Below are 18,881 nucleotides of genomic sequence, written 5' to 3'. Positions count from 1 at the left end.
ACTTCAGTAGAGATCAGCCAAGATTTCCCTTCCCATTTCCCCATAAGACATGCAATTCAAAAAACCAAACCTTTCCCAAGACCTGTGCTAACACATTTACCACCCTCAACACCCAATATTTGCTAAAAGGGCTCAGTGTTCCCGCTACCCAAGCGCTCCGTGGAAGCTCAAGAGCACAAATTCAGTTAGGCCACAACCGTGTGAGCTGTTTCACCGAGATTTTCTTTTCAAAAGGGAAAATCATGGAGTTGTTCCAAAAAAGAAACCGCAAGTCTTATAATCTTACGAGTCGTTTAGCGAGCAGATGCTGAGTGTGCCAACAGTCTTGAGCTTTCTTGCAAAGCCCTAAAAAATGAGAGCTAAGGAGCTAACAGGAGAAGTAAAAAATTAGGCATGAAGCTAAAATTGGCCTGGCATGGTAATTCTGCTTAGAAAGCAGAAAGTTGCACCAGCTCGCTGTCACTCTGCAGCTTCTCTGAGCAAAAGGTGTTGGGAGCTCTTAATAGCAGTTTAAAGCTGCCAATTAGCTTTGAACGCTGCTGAGCTCCTCTAAGCTTCTTACGTGCTGCATAGTCGATTGCTAAACGTACAAAGGGTAATTGATCCTCGCTTTCCTCAGCTGCGCCTCTCTCTCCATCCCTGTTCTCATGGTCTGTACCCAGCCAGGTTCACGAGAGACAGCGTGAAAGATGTGTCTGTAGGGAGGGAGAGGCATCAGCACCTTCTTGAATGGATCGGTGCCAGCAACCTCAAATCACGCAATCAGCTGCGCGCTTCGCAGCTCAACAAGTGGAACCGGAGAACACAACCCAATCAAGGTGGGGACCTTACAAAACAGGCAGGTGCGCTTCACGCTCAGCCCAGCTCCCCGTCTGCGCCCGCAAACAAGCAGCTCATTGTGCAGCCTCGTAAATCTCATGACATCACCGCAACAGAAGCTGCGATCTCTAAAAACCAATTTGGTTCCCAGGATACCTAGGATTTCAAATAGCCCGCAGTTGCTCAAAGCCATCGCCGTGAGCCTCCCTACAATACTAAGCAGGTTTTCCTTTCCTTCTTATTCAGTTCTCGTCCCCTGCCCAGGACCACTCATCTTTGGCTCCTGAATATTAAGTACATTTTTCTCTCACAATTAAAGTCTCACTTGGCCTACAAAACGCTTTGGAATCTCAAAACAGAAATGGTTATTACAAACCTGTAGAGAGGATTATAAAAGATTACATGCCCCTATTACATAGCTGCCAAGTTTGGAGAAGATTCTCAAGTGACACTTCTCCCCAAAGCAAGGAGAGGATTTCGTGAGAGGTTTAGGAAGCGGAAGATGGAGAATAGCAGAAAAGTTAATCATTCATGGGAGAAAAAAAAAATGCAGTTTCTCCTCTTAATTTATGCATGGACCTTTTCTTACCCAGCTCTATACCCTACCCCCTGTTCTTTTCTCTGGAATGCTTGCTCTCACCAGCCCCTAATCTCCATCTTACAGTCTCTTCAGCACCGGACTGGGCTCTTACCTCCTAATTCTTTATTTTTTGCAGCAGTGAAGGAAGAAGACTAGAGGAAAAGCACCCTGAACTTAAAAAGGATCTTGGTCAAGGGCAGCTGTAAAAAAAAAAAAACCAAAACAACCAACAGCTTAAAAGCAAACTCTGCTCAGTTCCTGCACAATTTTCAGGTGCACAAAAACGTACTGGTGTATTTGCGGTCAAAGCTAAGCATACGTGTAACACAAGCACTGCACAGATCTTGGCAAAATAACCATTCCCAAAGGTTCTGCCCCTACAGACAGCTTCACCCCCCTACCCTTGCCAACGAGGCATCAACCAGCTGACATTCATCTGTCACAGACCGGTTTTAAGAGAGAAACGACCCTTTCGCTGCCTTCCGCCAAGGAGGGAGGTATGGGAAGAGCAAAGGTAGAGGAGCATTTCTGTGGAGACAAGAACAAGCCACAGGAACAGACAAGGTGATGAGATAGTGACCACAACAAGTTCAAGATGAACAACTGAAAAACAAACACAGCGTCTTTCAGGCTTTCACATGCAGTTTGAATTACACCATGCAGGATGTTTCTTTTAGAAGCATTCCTCTTTGGCTTTCCTTCAAGAAAACCAATAGATTCATTGTCACTGATCTGAACAGTCTCAGCCCATAAACTTAATCTCTCAGAGCAATGGCAGGATTGCTGAACTTCCCTTCCCTTAAACCTACCTCTACAGAAACACAACCTCTGTGGTCTCCAAAAACAACCCTCCCCGTGTGTGGTGGTTTTCATGATGAGAGAAGAATAAAGGAAAAATAAAGAGTAAAAAAAAAAAAAAATAATCACAAAGCTCTCATGTGAAGCTCTCCCACACCTAGGGGTTTTAAATGCTCGGTCACCCTGCCACCACTGCACAGCCTGTTGCTGCTGTGCTCTTCTAGCTATTTTCAACCTGCACATTTCTTGAAACCCGACTGTACACTCAAGCAATTAGGTGCTTTTTTTTTTTTTTAAGGTTTGGGGGTTTTTTTGCCTCAACAGACTTTTGGGAAGAGAGAATATAGGAGTTGGGACCACCACTGATGTCTCAAAACAGATAAGTTTATTCCCTTTTCCAAAGGAAGAGTTCACAGGACACTAAAATCTACTACAACGATGTGCATTTTTTTTCCCCATATTATCCAGGCCACTCAGGCACACAGGCTAAACTTAGCTTTCTTATTTTAACCACTTAAAACAAATGACTTAGGTAAGGGACCATCTCCAGGGATTCAAATATAATGTAAAAGAAGCCCTCCAGTACTCCCCATGCTATTTAAAAAGACCCACTGTCTTCCTTCTGGCATCTTCAGAACGTTTTCAGAAGAACCTGGAACCAGCTATTACACACCAATTCGTTGATTTGACCTACTTAAAAACAAAGCCCCATACAAAAGCACCAGAACGCTCCTCATTCCCTTTTTCTCCCTAGAATCTGAAAAGTCTTCATGCATTTCAGTAATGCAATGCTAATATACAAAGGACTGGACTTTTTTTTTCATCCTTTAAAGATGGTTCAGACACAAAACTTCAGAGGAAGGAGACCGGATGTTACATAAATGCAATGGGGATTCTGAGCCATATTTAGATTTATGCAAAGAGATGTCTTATTGCAAATAATCCGAATCCCACATTTAATCCAGTACAGCGAGGTAACGACCTGTAATACCTCTTTTAACAGCTCTACTGTTTAACCTTTAGTTAAAGGTTATATGAGGTTAGTTTCCCTTTGTAATTTAACCTACATATTGTATCCGTTTTTAGGGAAACTGGCTTCAGGAGAAAAATCTGCTTTGGTTAAGTATAAGGAGGTTGCCACCAATGTGGCCTGAGTTGCTGGCTCAGATGAAGGCTCAGGAGCATTCTGGCTCAGAGCGCTTTGCCCTCCTTATTGACACATGATCTAAACATTTGCAAGTCAAAGCTCAATTCTCTTCTGAAATTTCAGAATATAACAGGTGGTTTCTTTCTTCTTGCCTACTCTATATGATGCTGAAGGCAAATATCTGTGAAAGAAAGAGGCAACATGGGAAGAAATAACAGTGCCAGGGCAGAGAAATTGCAAGCGCTAAGTTAAAACTGTGTCAGGGGAAATCCATTCTTGTAGGGCAGCTTGGTTTGGACATCTTAGCCATGCTGACATCAAGGCTCCCGAGATACGACCAAAACAGGTGGAGCAGGTTTAATATACTTTTGGCAAACCTAAATAAGCGTGATTAACGTACGCTTTGATGATGGGCTAGCTAATTAAAAGGATCTGTAGCTAGGGTGCAGTATTTCATGTATTCTTCAACTGGGTTTTCCCTCTACTTAATATATTTCCTTCTCTCTCCAGTAAGCTAGGCTATGAAGAATAAAGGCAAGCCCACATCCTCACCCCAAACACCCTCCACCCTAAAGACCACACCTACTTAGTTTTTCCTCCTTTACTCCTGCTAGGCTCCCCAAAACCTGTAAAATATAAAGCTTGTGAGGTCTAAAGCTTTTGTTATTCACTACGCTGTTTTTTAATGTGATTTCTCTGATGCTTAGTGGTAATGCCACAAATCCTCTAAGCGCAAACTTGCAATTGTTCCCAAATGTTTTCCCAGCCATATGTTTTCCAAACTGACATCACGAAGCCCTTTCAGCCCCCAAACCTTCTTCTATAAGAAAGGTAAAGCCACAGGTGATCATCTCCAAAATCCTAGAAGGAGAACAAATGAACCTAATAAGGATAAATAACCAGCGGAGAGAAAATGTCTTTCCTACAGCAATGCTAAACAGAAATTTATAGGTCACAACCTTGCAGAAACAGACCTGATAACATCTAATTAGCAGTCCTGCTGTGCAACTGCATTTTGTAACAGTAAATCCAGCCAGACCAGGAAGAAAGGGAGAGGGGGATCTTTATACAAATATAATTTTCATCCAGTTTGAAGATATTTGGCTTTATGTTACTGTTTCGTGGGGTTCCCCCCCAGTAGGAGTAATCAACCCACACAAGTGATTTTATGAATTATTACTTAAATTCATTTCACTCCTATTGGGAAACAATTCACAGGGGCAGCAGTTTTTTATTAATGTATTTATTTTTAAATTGAAATACTAAGAATTCCGTTTGCTGCCAGAAGATGGGTGGAGAAGGTAAGGAAAGTTCACGTACCCAAGAGACTATTAACTAGAACCAACTTGGACAATACATTTGAGAAGCATTTCCTTCCAGCTACTGTAGATAGCTGTCCTTAACATGCCTTTACTTAAGCAGCCAATTTTCCACCACTGAGTACAATAAGATTTCAAAACACACACGAAACCAGAGTATAAACAGACACAAACATCCACTTAGTGATATAACAAAAGAAAATACAGGACAAAAAACCTGAGGTTCTCTATTTTCTGCCCATTATAAAATACTTTGGCATTTTAAACATCCTCTGCTCCCCCCCCCCCCGGATTATTTTTTTTTCCAAGTGATAGCATTATCACAAAAGACCCTGCTTAGTTGTTTGCAGTGGGGTTATTGAACAAAAATTATTTCTGGGGGTTCGGGGATAAATTCCACCCAATATTATCCACAGGGAATGGAGTTTCAGATGAAAGCAGCAGCAGCCAATAAAGCATGAACGAGGCTGCAGCAGCACAGGCAGCAGGAGGGAGCGGTGAATCAGGCAGTGCTAGTCCACGCTAGAAGTACAAAGCAAGAACATTTAAAATGTGCGTGAATATCTTGTCACAGACAGCAGAAATGACAAACAGATGAGAGGCAGCACCAAAGAGCAAAAGATTAAGGGACAACTCCCTTTCCTCAAGAGTTTTAGTTTGTTGAAGACAGACTGTGCTGCTTCCACATCATTAGAGCGGGCTGGTACCCTACCCCCCAACCCCTGATGGATGTCAAACTTATTTTAGTAAATCTCTAGTGATAAAAACCATGCATGGCATCTTGTTCATTTCCTCCTTACTACTTAGTTTGCCAAAAGCTTTAAGCTCTGCTTTCCTCACCACATCTACAAACCAGTACTATTTGTTTTGCTCTCAGTGACTAATGATGATCATGCACATCCCCTGTCTTTGTAAAAGACTCTTTTAACAACAAGACGAGAACTGACAATGATATCTTGGTACCTGGGAACAGTTTTGCTAGCCCTGAAGCAATCAGATGCAATGATGTTGAAAAGAAAAAACAATAATCTGTTTTTTTCTCTCCCAAACTCTCCTGCGATTAAAATCCATTAAAATGCAAACAGGCTTGAATTTTATTTTATCCATCAGTGACCACACTTCACTGTCCCTGGGCTATGACTGCCTCTTTGTGAATTCCCTGCACACAAGAGGAGTCAAGCTCTAGGTTTAGGAGCAATCAGTCTAGTAAACCTTGCTAAATATATATATGTGTATACATTTTATAATGACCTGCATTTTTCACATTGATTTACACTGATCATTGAAAAGGACATTCAGTTTCATGTCTGCTCATCTCTGAATAAACAAAGCAAAGGCTGTTGGGTATCCAAAGACAAACGAGACATTACAGATGTAGACAAAACCTATCATCACTCTGAAAGCATTTCTCTTTGAAATTATATAGCCATGCAGAAGTCATTCAGAGTAGAGATTGCTATATGTGTTTTCAATTCAGCCTAGGCCTGTTGGGGGCAGGGAGGGAGTCTGATGAGGCTTTTTTCCCCTCCACATACTTGACGATTCAGAAACACATGACTCAGTAGGATGTTTTTCTTCCCCTTGTATTCTAGAGTTTCAATTTCTCAGGATAGGTCTCCATTAGGTTCATATGTCTAAGTTCATTTATAACATGCCTACCTGGAGCTTCACCGTTAAAATAAATGCATCTACATCCATTTGAGCATGTGATTCCCCATCAAGCACAACCATGTAAATCAAATAGAGTCAGTGCACCAGCTGGGTTCCTACTGCACAGGAGTATTTCTTTCTCATCTGCAGACTTTGTCCCCTTTTGCCTCAGCAGAAAAAAAAAAAAACCAAACCAAAACCTGTTTCAGGGACACACAAGTCTGGAGTTAGAAATTATAGTTTCCACAGGAACAGTAGGAAGGTGTCAGATGCTTGGGCACATATGCTGCACAGCGCAGCTAGGCTGTCGTAAAGCTAGCATCCATCAAATTCAAGATGTTACACATGCACGCAATAAATTGTTTTGGTTGCTGCACAAACACAAATTTCTCAGTTAGTACATTTGAGCCATTCATGTCTTTTGCTAAAGTAACTCAAAACTCCTGCTCTACACGTACAACTCCCCCCACGCAAACCCAATGGCATTTTACAATTATATTCAAGGGCCTTCGCTTCTGTTCATAGACATGTAGCATTCACAGAAAGCTCAGAAGAAACTCCGCAACGAAGAAGGAAAAAGGTAGTTCTTGTAAAGAAGAAGTTTTCCCCTTTTGGAGCTATTAGAGTATATCTAAGCAGGAGCTAATGACCTGTCATTATAACGAGCTCCTCAGGCAGGTTTTGAGGCAACCTGCATTGAGCTGCCTGCTGCTGCGGATAAGCCAGCTAAAAACTACCTTGGTAGCACAGCTAAAACAGTGGCTGCAGCCAGCAGGTATCTGCACGGGGAGAGGGGAAAAAAAGTCATTAGTAGTACTAGATCGGCACAGGAGCCAGCCCAGTCTGGAAGAAGCACGGGGCAGTGCCAGAGTTGAGGTGCCTGGTTATTGGCAGCGCAGGGCTGCCCATCTCAGCTTCTCCTGAGCTGCCCAACCCTGGCTTGTGCTCACCGGTACCCAACCAGCATGTAGGAGGGCACCAGCCTAATTTTGGACATGTAAAGAATTTGTCTCTGCAGGATCAAGATAAAGACAATTTTGCACCATCTTTTATTGATGTATGTTGCTTTGCTCTTTCCCTGTTATTAATTACGTACACTGCTATCCCACTGACTTTTCTGACATAGCACAGCCACTAGCTCAGCAATTTCCCTTAGATTATGTTTTAATAGTAAAAGATATATAAACCTCTTAATGCCCAACCCCAGGGCCTCCTCAATTCCCACCCTGCCAGAGTATTCACCGCTTTCCTAGGTGCCCTATGCTTTCTACAAGTCTTCTGGATTTTACTGACACAGCTCTTCTCTAACATTGAGACATGGTAGATAAGAGTCAAATCTTCATGTGACAGTGACGCATGCAAGTGGGGGTGGAAGTCATGGTCAGAAATCGTGAAAACCAACATCGAAACAAATGATTTGGCTCCGTTGCAGCAGGCTCTGAACAATTATCCCTTCCTTTCCCGTTCCTTTTCAGAACTTCATCCTGTTTTCCATAAGAATAAGTCTCAGTATCATTTAGCACTACCTCAGTAAAGGAAGATTGTGTCATTTCAAGACATTGGTGGCCTGAACACTCGTCGTTTTGTCAAGCTTCAGGAGGGCTGACAGGAAACCTACCACCAACCACACCGCAGCCAGAGGCCAGCCCTTGCTAAGCACCGTGCACTCAGCAACCCCAGCCTGAAAACGGTAGCTTCTTAGTATATTAAGCACACAGGTCTTCATTGCTTAATAAAGCTCACAGAGGAAATGGTTACTAAGACGAGCTATTTATACAGGACACAGCCAATATACTTGATCAGTAATGTAAAAAAAACGTTGCTTGAGTGGAGATGAGTGTAGGCAACTGGGAGCCATTCAGATCTGCGTATTTACCTTTTCCCCTCACATGCAGCTCGTTCAGTGGCACTACCTGGAGAGATGCTGCTGACAAAGTCTCTTCTCATGTACCAGCGCAGCCAGAGCTAACCGGAGTTATAAGGTAGATGGAGACACACCACAAGAATTTAAAGTTTGGCAGATTTTTCTGTAGTAATTTATCAAAACCACTTGCCAAAGCGTCTGTGTCACTAAATGACTGTTAGGAGAAAACTGCTCTTAAAAGTGACTACACTAAAAGAGCATTTATTTTTTCTATGAAAACGCACTGTAAACCCATAGGTGTAAGTAGAAGAAAATATACAGCAACTTAGCTGAGGACAAGTGAAATGCAGCTAGAAGACCATATCATCACAGAAGCATGCAATAATTTCTGAAGACTTTAAGGTTATTACTCAGGAATATTTCAAGTATGGGATAAAGGAAAATGATTCTGTTCCTATAAAACATGCAAAACAAGCTAAAGTCAGACATAAAATGAATAAATAGGTCTGCTTACAACTTGCCATTGGACTTGGCAGTGTACTTTCTTGCATTCCACTCTACAGAAAGAGGGATTTGTGTGTGATGAGGGGAGACAGAGGATGAGGAGAATCAGACAGCTTTGAAAAATAAACAAATCTCCAGAACTAGAATTCAAACCTTATACAAAGACAAGAAACTATTAAACCAACACAGAACTCTGATCCTCTAGGTCTCAAACCTATAGACAGCATCAATAGTGATGTGTGGCAATAGCTGACAGAAATGCATGCATTTGAGCTGGAAAAGTGTGTTTGCTCCCTACCTGTTCTCACATGCCACTCAATCTGGCTTCTCTCTGCACCAGTTTTCAGACAAGTGGTTTTTGAGAAGGATGCTCCTATACTAAATGCACACATTAAAATGATCAGCATATTCCCTATAAGGAATAAAGACAGAGACTGCCTCCTCTCTAAAATATAAGCTTCTTTGAGAAACTAGCTATTTCAGTAATATTTTTTTTTTTCACCTCCTCTGTACAAAATATTTTTTAACTTGACTTGAACAAGTGGTCCTGTAGCTTGTAAAAAGCTCTCCCGCCCACAGAAGAGCAGATGTCTAGCTTCAGCCTTCCTCACAGTAAGAACAAAACCACGCAGGGGACAGTTGGTTTCAATGCTAACATGTCAAGAGTTTCATGCACTCGCCTGTTGTTTACATAAACAGCTTCTTTTAAACAAGTGATGTTTTACAGGATTATGAAGTATTTATTTCAGAAGAGTCTAAAGAGTCTCTTGAGTAACTACCACAGAGAAAGTATCACCACAGAAAGCATAAGGCTAAATGATAATACAAGTTAATTAGTTAAAGGAAGCGATCGAGTAACTCTACAGTAGAGCAATAGTATAAATAAGGACACTGAGATAATCTTGTACATGTTTGTTTATTTCTAAATGCCATTGCTTTGAGTCCTAAATCACATACTGTTAGCATTACAAATCTACACCATTCATTATTTGGAAAAAAAACAAAGACCTAAAACCCAAATACTTTCCTTTGGGTTTGTTATTTTAAGGAAAAAAGGGTCAACTTGCCTAGGAAGCACTCGTTGTGTAAGCATACAGGCAATTTTCATCTCGCGCCAAGTTCCATTTCAGGCAGCATTTGTGGAAATGCAAACCAGGGAGCTTTGCCTGAAGAAAACTTTACCACGGCAGAACTTACCCTCTTGCTACAGGCTCTAAATGTACGCGTCTACAAGAGTTAAGATTCCCACGTCCAGTGTTGAATAAGCTTAGCAGGGACTCAGCTTTCCCGGATAGCTGAACCGCTGGGTAGAGTTCCCCTTTCTGCACGCTGCCGACAGGGCGCTTAAGGCCTGTCTTTCAGAAGTATACAGAATTTTGAGAAAAGTCTAACACAGTTTCTTTCATACTTCCTAAGCCTGGGCTCACTTACCCCTCAAGGGAAAGGGCAACGACCAGCTGCCCTCCTGAGCTGTGGGGTAGGTGCTGACATGCTGCAGACACCCCTTAGACCACAAGCATCTCACTGCCGTCCAGAGGATCCTGCAGCGTTGGGTCTCACAGCTGAAGTTTCTCTTTCCAGAGACTCAACAGTTGAAACACGAAGCTCTGCCAAAGACTCCAAATCCAAATGCTCCAGACATAGCTCCTCCTCTGGAAAGCAAAGACTGTTTTTCCTCCTTCAGCCACTTCCTCTCGACCCGGTCTGGCCTGTTATCAAAGGAAAAGCTTCTCCCACCAAAACCTCAAATCTTTACTTCACTGGGAGCCCTTTCTCCTAATCTCCGCACTTTCACTCTTGGCTGCCTCTAAGAAAGCTGCATCTCTTCAAACCCCTATCTCCCTGCAAAGAAAATACAGGAGGCAAGACGTCTCTAGGACACAATTACCCTCTCCTCAGATAATTCCCATGCAATAATTTCTCATGATCAAGGTAATCACAGATAATATTCTTGCATGCACCAGCTGTCAGCCTCCTCTGCACAAGCAGCGTAAAGTACAACATCCCAACAGTCCCACGGATATGGACCACAAAACCAACAAAAAGCAACCTGGAATGCAAGACACTGCCATTCACTTGCTGTGATTTCATGAGTCAGAAAATAGCTCTTACAAATATAAATGTCCTCATTCATCCCGCTGAATGATAATTTTTGGATGCAGACAAAACAGTCTGGGGATTAAAGAAATGAAAAACAACCGTCAGCACTGAAATGAACACAACTACCTGCTTAGAGACATCACTTGTTAAGTGTAATTAAAACCAGATAGGCGTAATTTTATTAGCTTCAGATATTATGGGTAATTATTTTGTATTGTGTTCATAAATATTCAGTTGAATAGTATTAGCCTATTGCCCACATTAAATGTTACAACACTTGGGATGAACCAGGCATGGCTCACCAGCAAAAAAAACACCAAAAAAACAAACTTTGGGATGCAGGGTGTTTAAGTGATACTCAAAGCTGTCAAATGCCAGAAACACTCCCCAGTGCATCCCCATCCCCCTCTAATTTTTAATATACCATGTAACACAATACTTACTACCACAAAGTCACACTAGAGTTTAAAGAGGCAGACTGATACTGGACTGCAACATGTTACTTTCATAGTTGTAACTCCTCAAAAAACTACAGTAATTTTAATGCAACGTAGGTATTGGGTATAAGCAGCTATCTCGAATCTGTTCTGACAATTACAGGTGAATGAGTTTTAACATTAAGACTACACCTTGCAACGAACCATAGGGGATCGTAGCAGAAGGCTTGTAAACTGACATTTGCACAGCACTTAAATGAACACATGAATTACAGAATAAGCTCAATTGTGCTAAGGTTCCCCAATAAAAACCCCACCAAAAATAAACTACTTAAGAGCAAAAGAGATTTGGGGGTGGAGGAACATGAGTCAGTAGAAGGACTTCTAAAATGAGAAACTGGTTTTAAAAACATGAAAATAAAAAAGTTGCTCCAGTGAGTAATAAATACTAAATTCTCCTCTCAGACAGGAAAAAACAGTTTTGTATTTTGGAAATCGCTGAAAGAAACTGAATGTGCAACTGCCTCAGCTTTAATTTGAGTTATAAATGTGAAAATACAAAACTCTAAATAAGTTTATATGAAAAGATATAAGAAATAGAATTTAATGAATCACAAGAAATAGAATTTAATGAATCTAGACTGTAAAGATATTTAAAAGAGCATAGAGTTTGAATAACCTTAGTGAATTATAAAAGAACCAAAATCAATTCCAGAAAAGCAAGGATATAATATATTCTTTCACTCTAGGCATAAAAAACTCTATAAAATGAATTAAAGCATGAAATCGAAATTAAAAGACTGAAGAAACATACCTTTATCCAGGTGAAGAAAGAGAAAGAAATAATTCTGAAGTAGTGTCTTTGTAAAAATTGTAACAAGAGAGCAACTGTCAAAGCTAAATACACGCTAAATAAAGGAAATCAGTATTTACCCTCTCCCCCCCGCCCCAAACCAAAACAGAGAAACCCAGGGAAGACATAAGTAATTGATTCTACTGAAGAATTATTTTGTCATCGATCTACAATGTAACTTGCACTGCCCTGAGATCCAGATAAGAAGGAACAGTGAAATAAATGTTATCTGAGAACTCTCTCACAAACCCATTCTCAACAGTGTTAAAGGGTCACTGGAAATACTCAGAAATAATAAAAAAGGTACAGCAGCTCACCTACAAGCCTTGGATCTAAGGCTGTGTCTGCACAGCTCCCTCCTTGTTTCTACCAAAATCACGGTATGTTTGCGATCAACAAGTTTATCAGAACATTTCTCCTTCCTCAAGCTGATACGTTTACCAGAAATTAAAATGTCCTTAGATTTCTTAAGCTACAAATAATAACTTAATAGCGAGTATAAACCCTTTTACCTTCAGGCTTTGCATATGCCAATCTAAATGCTGGTTCAAAATGCCTGGCTCTAGGGGTGGTTAGAAGTCAACACATAATGCACCAAAAGCACTTCATTGACACCCAAACTCAGCCCAGGCTTCTCCTGGGAAGACCCTTCTCTGGAGACTTTCAAGACCCACCTTGATGCAGTCCTGAGTAATGTGCTCTGGGCAATCCTGCTTTATCAGGGGAGTTGGACTAGATGATCCCTAGAGGTCCCTTCCAACTCTGACAATTCCGTGATTTCATGATTCTGTGACCCACGCAGCACAACGGGAAAGAGCTCTGCTCTTCCCACTGACCGCCCCCCTCCGTCTGTCCTCTTCCTCCTAAAACCCGTGCTGTAACGTTGCGGAAAGCACGCCACACGCGTCAGGGAGCCTCTGCATCTGGCCAAAGCTCTGGGCAGAGCCAAAGGAGGCAACTCTCCCGAGGTTCAGCATCCTTTCATCACCAAAGAGGGATTTCTACAGCCAAGAACCGATGAAGCAGCGTCTGAACACACTTCCCAGGCTGTGAGACCAACTGGAAAATATTCATCCAGTTTTTTTTTTTTTTTTTTCCCCTTCTCTTTTTAAATCCCACTTCCCTCTTCAAGCTGCCAAAAAAACAACCGATCTTCTTTTGGGAGGTAACCATTTCTTGAAGAAAAGAACTGTTCTTCCCTGTGCTTACAGAGACCAGAAGCAACCTCCACCGATCACTACACAAACCCACACAGATGAGCCAGCCTCTCCAATTCTGGTGTAGAGATGAAGCAAAACACAAGAGGCCAGGCAAGAGTTGGAAGGAAGATAATCTTTTAAGAAGTTGATAATCTGCAAGTATTTCACAGGAAAGTGGAAATACTTTTAATGAAGTGAGCTTGTGGAAGTAAAGGGCTTGGCTCCTTGGGCAAAATGGGGACAGAAAGCATGCCTCCAGGTTCTCTTGGTGGAACTCCAAAGCACGCCTCTCCCACTGTGTATTTAATAACACAGAAAAGGTCCTCTTGTGTCCTTCTTGCCATAGTGAAAAGAATTTTTGTCCAAACAGATGTATCCTGGGAGACCTTTGATCAAGCTTTTCCAAGTTAAACTGTTCGCATACTTTGGAGAAACCCTATGTCTCATACCATCTCTTGGCTAGTAAAGTGCCCAAGCACTTTTACCACAGACTTCAGTTGCCTGAGGATTCCCAAATTCTGCCTTTCTTGGAAAGAAAAACAGAATCCATTTTCTTGGATTTTTCCTTGAACAGAAGGCAGGACTGGACTGTAGGCATAGGAAGATACCTTGTGCCTGCCCAAGCAACAAAACTGTCAGTGGACAATTTGATGACACCACCCCACCACCACCCCCGGAACTAAACTCGTGGTATTTGGAAGAAGGACAGAAGATTTATCACTTCTGAGCATCTAGACTGCGGTTGAAGAACATGACAGACTAGATATATTTCTCTCACCCCTTTTGTTTACAAGTTACTTCCCTCAGACCTGAGATCTAAACCCCAGGAGCTCACAAGTTTTGCCACTGTTTTCTCAGGTCTCAGCCCACAGCACTGTGTTGGGCAGGAGACTCTACCCAGCAGCTCCAGCTAATTCTGGCAGGAGCAGCTCTTGAAGGAAAAATAAAGTCCGTGGAAAGCAGTTTGTTGTTCTATGGCTATACACCCCACATAGCTGCATGTCTTACAGGGTGAACTAGTTCTCTTAAACCTAAGCTGTTATCTGCTTGAAGATCAGAGGCTGAACCTTTGAGAAGGCTGAAAAGAAACTCCATGGAGATGTCCTTCCCACCAAAAGCTCTGTGGTCCCGCAACAGCAGCCCAAGCAGGACCCGGCTGTTTCAGGCAATTTTGTAGGTGACTGCATCAACCTTGTTTCCTCAAACACCTTCCCGGCTACAACTTCCTCCCTCGAGAGAGTTGACTTTTAATCTAGAGTCCCATTGTTTTTCTCTCAGTTCCTGAACTGTGACTCTCTTTGCAAAACCAGTTTTGGCAGGATCAGACAGAGGTTTGTCCGACCCCAAAGAGCCAAAAGGCTCTGTCATTGTCCCATAAGTGACAAGAAGTATTTACCAAGTGGTGGCCTGTCACAAATAATCCTTTTCCTCTGTTTACTTTTCACGCTGCTAAAAGCAAAGCATTCCAATAACCTAGTCGACCAACAATACTCATGGCGTTATGAGAGAACCATTCCGTATCAAAGTACACCAGAACAGAAGAAAAAGAGGAACTACAGCATGCTCTGCCCTTCCTATATTGCAAGATTTTAATCCAAAATGCTTAATCACATAGAATACCTTCCCAATATAGCTTGCTGATGCATATTGGTGGGCAGAAGAGACCAAACAGAAAAAAACTGTCCCAAACAGTCTGCAATAGTATTTCAGTCTCCCAGGAGAGGAGGTCTCAACAGTTGGGAGCCTGCAGTAGAAATCTTTGTTTCTCATGTGAATGACTAGAGAGGAGAGAAACAACCAAACCAACTAACCAACCCCTTAATGAGAAGCCTTCAACAGAAAGAAAAAAAAAAAAAAAAAAAAGCAGTTCTATTACTTCTGTTTGGTTTTTTTTCATGTATTCCATGCAACTTAACAAGCACCATCAAGCCAAATTCCAGTTGAGAAAGGTCTTGGAAAAACACAAATCAGTGATGTATGTAACTAGGTTTGAACAGATATAGTCCTCCTTATTTCTTTTTTTTTGGCCACTCCTTTTTGTTTTAAAGCAATGTGACTGCTTCCAGTAGCAAACATAAGCCCATAAGGGACATTCCACTGTGACTGAAAGACTGACTATATTCTTCTTTCACTACTACTACTACTAAGCTGAGTTTCTTTGAATACTGATGGCTTGTCCAGCAGTCTCAACTGGATCCAGATGTTATCAGGCTTTTAATACAATAATCTGGAGGACTCTGGAAAGTGCTGAGGTTTTACGGAAAAGGAAGGTTTATTTTTGCTTTTATTACAAATTTAAACTTTGGGTTTTTTTCAAAGCCTCATCAGTTACTTGTTTCAGGCTGGGTAGCCCACTAGAGAGTTAAAGGAGAGACCGAGAGAACACAAGGCAAATTTCTCCCTTTTCCCCTCTTTTGTTTTCTGCTTTGTGAGTGGTGTCAGAGCAGGGCAGATTTAAATGAAATCTTGGACTGGCATCTTGCTGACCTCAATCCCAGCTGGCTAAACATTTGCAATACTGCTGTCCTTGGCATCTCCCAGTGAGCAGACATCAACTTAGCTGGTTGGTTACAAAACGATGAATCTGGTATGAGGAACTAGATCTGTTCCACTGTCTTGAACACTCTTTAAAAGGCAGCTTTATTTCTTTCTCTCCCTAGTACTTCATTTACAGTAGCAGGCTTGATATCTCAATTGGGGCACTACAACGCTGCAGAGGCTACCGTGCTTGCAGGACTGTATACACCACACATGGTGCATCTGACAGCAAAATGCTACCTACCACTTCCACCAGATGATGCTTGTTTTAAAGGGACCTCCCGAGTTATTAAGCACGTGCCAAAACATCTCACACCACTTCCTCATCAGGAAAGGCCCTTTTTCAGTTGCCTTTTTAAAATTAAGATAGCATAACAGTCTTACCAATGTCTTGTTAATAAAATCCAAGTTAAAAAACAATTTAAACAACTATTTTATGTCTCAAAGGTCACACTAATACTCACCTGCTACACAAACAAAAGTAGAACAAACCAAAAATGAGTTCATTACCTGTACTTGAATCAATTTGATTATCATCACTCTTCCCTTCATTTACTGACTCGCTGCCAGGCTCTCCTTTCCGACTCATTATCTTTGAAAGGCCACTTGAGAGAGAGGAGAAAATGCCACGGATGAAATAGCCTTGCTGTTCAGAGTCCACAGAATGCACAGCTTGCAGAAATGGCTTTGCATTCCTGTTTCCAACGTGTGGCACAGGTTCAGAGAGAGATCGGTTGAAGGGAACCCGAAACGGTCTAGACCTTGCCTGGAAAAGCACCTCCGTTGGGTCTTCGTGGAGATCATCAGCACTGGTAGCATCCACGCTTGCAGAACTTTTGGCAAGACTTGGATCACTGCATTCCCCTTTCAAGCTGCACGAGCCCTCTCTTTTGCTTATCCTCCAGGGAAGCCGAGGATGTGTCTGCCACCTGTATGCTCCAATAGGTTTCCCTGGGTCAGAACTCATTTGTTTATTCATCTTCTTGCTTTTCATTTGGTGGTACCAATGATAGTCCTTCAAGGCAGCAGTGCCAGCATCTTGTTCCGACAATGATCTTCTGAAGGTCCTGGGAGAGAGACTATAGTGCTTTTTGAAAGCATTCATTTTGCACCCCTTGAACTTCGGCTCTTAACTTACATTCCTCGTTGCTTAACAGTCATATAGCTGTAGTTCCTCACTCACCATTTTAAAGCCCCAGTCACTTTGTTCACTGCTGTGAACTGCAAGACAGCAGAGGTTCTTTCTGAAGATCTTGAGCATCAATCCCAGAACCAGGTATTTCTACATCTCAGCAAGAAGGACGTCCCCTCACCTATAGCAAGCCAACTTCTAACAGCGCATTAAGCCTTGCTCTGCTGGCTCTCGCTTCCTGCACTGTCACATTTCTGAACCAAGCTTTCAGGAAATGACTAAAAGAGCCCAGCCATGAAAACCCACAGTGGTGTTCTGCACCAATCACACTTCACTTTTTTCAGTCTACATTAAAGATTTGGGTAAAAAAAAAAAAAAAAAAAAAAAAGAATGCAAAACTACTTTGCTCTAGAGCCACAGCAAAGTCTCAGAAAGTGCTAAAAAAAAAAAATCACAATACTCAATTCAGTCATGCATATTCTGATCTTCAGTTAAGTAGTAAAGTATGTAACTATATATATATAATTAAGTATAAAGTAGCATACAAACCAAAGATGATTCCTAGAGTTTATATTTACCAGAGGTATGTTGTATCACTTAAGAATACCTCAGATTTGCCTTTTAGAGAGAGGTAAAAACAGGCAGATTCATCAGAATCAAGCGCTGGAAGCCCCAGAGAGGAAGGCAAAGGGGAGAAAGTGTAAGGAGAAGAAACACTGCAGCTTAATCCAGTGACAGTGTAAATACACCAAAGGGAAATAAGTAAAGGGGAGGAGAAAAGGGACAGAGAGGGTGGGTGGGACTTCACCAAACACAGACCAAAGCAAAGGGAAGGTTTCGAGGCATGATCCTCTGGCAAACGGAACAGGACAGCATGCAGATTTTCCTCCCCCTACTTTTTCTTTTAAATAACAGAATAGGGTTTTATTTTTATAAATCTAGTTGGAATAAGTGAAATGGAAAAAATAGTCCTATCTGTTTAACCAAGAGGGAAAAAAAAAAAACACCCTTGCCTTCTCTACAATTTAAGAAACAGCTGACTATTTTAAAAATCTCATAAAGAAAATATCTGCTGGTGAACTTGGATCCCGCTTGCCAAGTTTTAGACCAGGACACTTAAATCTCAAGTCTACTCAAATCCCTGAAAATAAGGGGTTTATAATGGAAATGCTGACAGACCCTTGGCAATCAAGTGACAATGAAAACTACTTCTCTGGTTAAATAAAATGATAATCTGGTCTGGCAGACCAATAAAGCTTAACTGACCCACTATGGGATCTTGCCTTCAAGCTAGACTGCGATCGTCAGCCAAAGTACATTCCTGACAGCTGCAGATGCAAAAACTTCCTTACTTATGTGTATATATAGAAAAGGGTATCGCTGCTCCCTAGAACAGGGATGGAGTCACCCAAAGACCCTCGTCGGAGAAACAACTTCCTTATTCAGTAGCAAGCTGCATTCTTCAACTAGAAGCAACAGAAGTGACTATCTAAAGTTGCTGTGTTCAAGAAGTTGCAACAAATAACCTCAGATGCAAGAACAGCTCAGACATTGCAATGCAAATTCTGTATGAAAAATCACGATGCTGACTCCCGTGCTCTGTAGGAAGTCATGATGCTCAGAGCACGAGTCTTAAATGACAAAACATATCTAAACAAGAACTGCTACAATTTCCATCCACAGCAAAGATGTCCTCAAGGAGGCATGAAGAGCAATGAACACAGGCAGAGGTACAAGTGCTCCCTTTGTGAAAACTACAGAATTCACCAGGAAAAAGTTGTTTGCTGCCTTTTGTCTTCTGTTTCTTGACTGCAGGGATTGCTGATCACCCTTTGGTGCAGCCATCTGGTCCCACAGACTTGCATGGGCTGAACTCTTCTCAAGTAATTCCTGACTTGACCTTCATCCACTACTGGTGGGCTTTTTCCTTCTTGATCCCTT

General features: G+C 41.8%; 1 protein-coding gene across 2 annotated transcripts in view; it reads right to left on the bottom strand.

The window, feature by feature from the left end:
- Positions 1-16,913, bottom strand: part of RASAL2 (RAS protein activator like 2) — a 133,756-nt gene extending 116,843 nt beyond the window's left edge. Inside the window, exons 1-2 of one of the 2 annotated variants that reach the window (XM_074151239.1) lie at positions 16,301-16,913; positions 1,719-1,742 (exon numbers count right to left, since the gene is read on the bottom strand). In XM_074151239.1, coding sequence (XP_074007340.1) covers positions 1,719-1,742; positions 16,301-16,913 — 637 coding nt within the window. The remainder of the gene's footprint in view (positions 1-1,718; positions 1,743-16,300) is intronic. The other variant, XM_074151240.1, reaches the window with a different exon arrangement.
- Positions 16,914-18,881: the final 1,968 nt, after the last annotated feature.

Source organism: Numenius arquata, chromosome 8, assembly GCF_964106895.1.
Source record: "Numenius arquata chromosome 8, bNumArq3.hap1.1, whole genome shotgun sequence".
Lineage (NCBI taxonomy): Eukaryota > Metazoa > Chordata > Aves > Charadriiformes > Scolopacidae > Numenius > Numenius arquata.
This window is presented reverse-complemented; position numbering and strand designations above follow the sequence as displayed.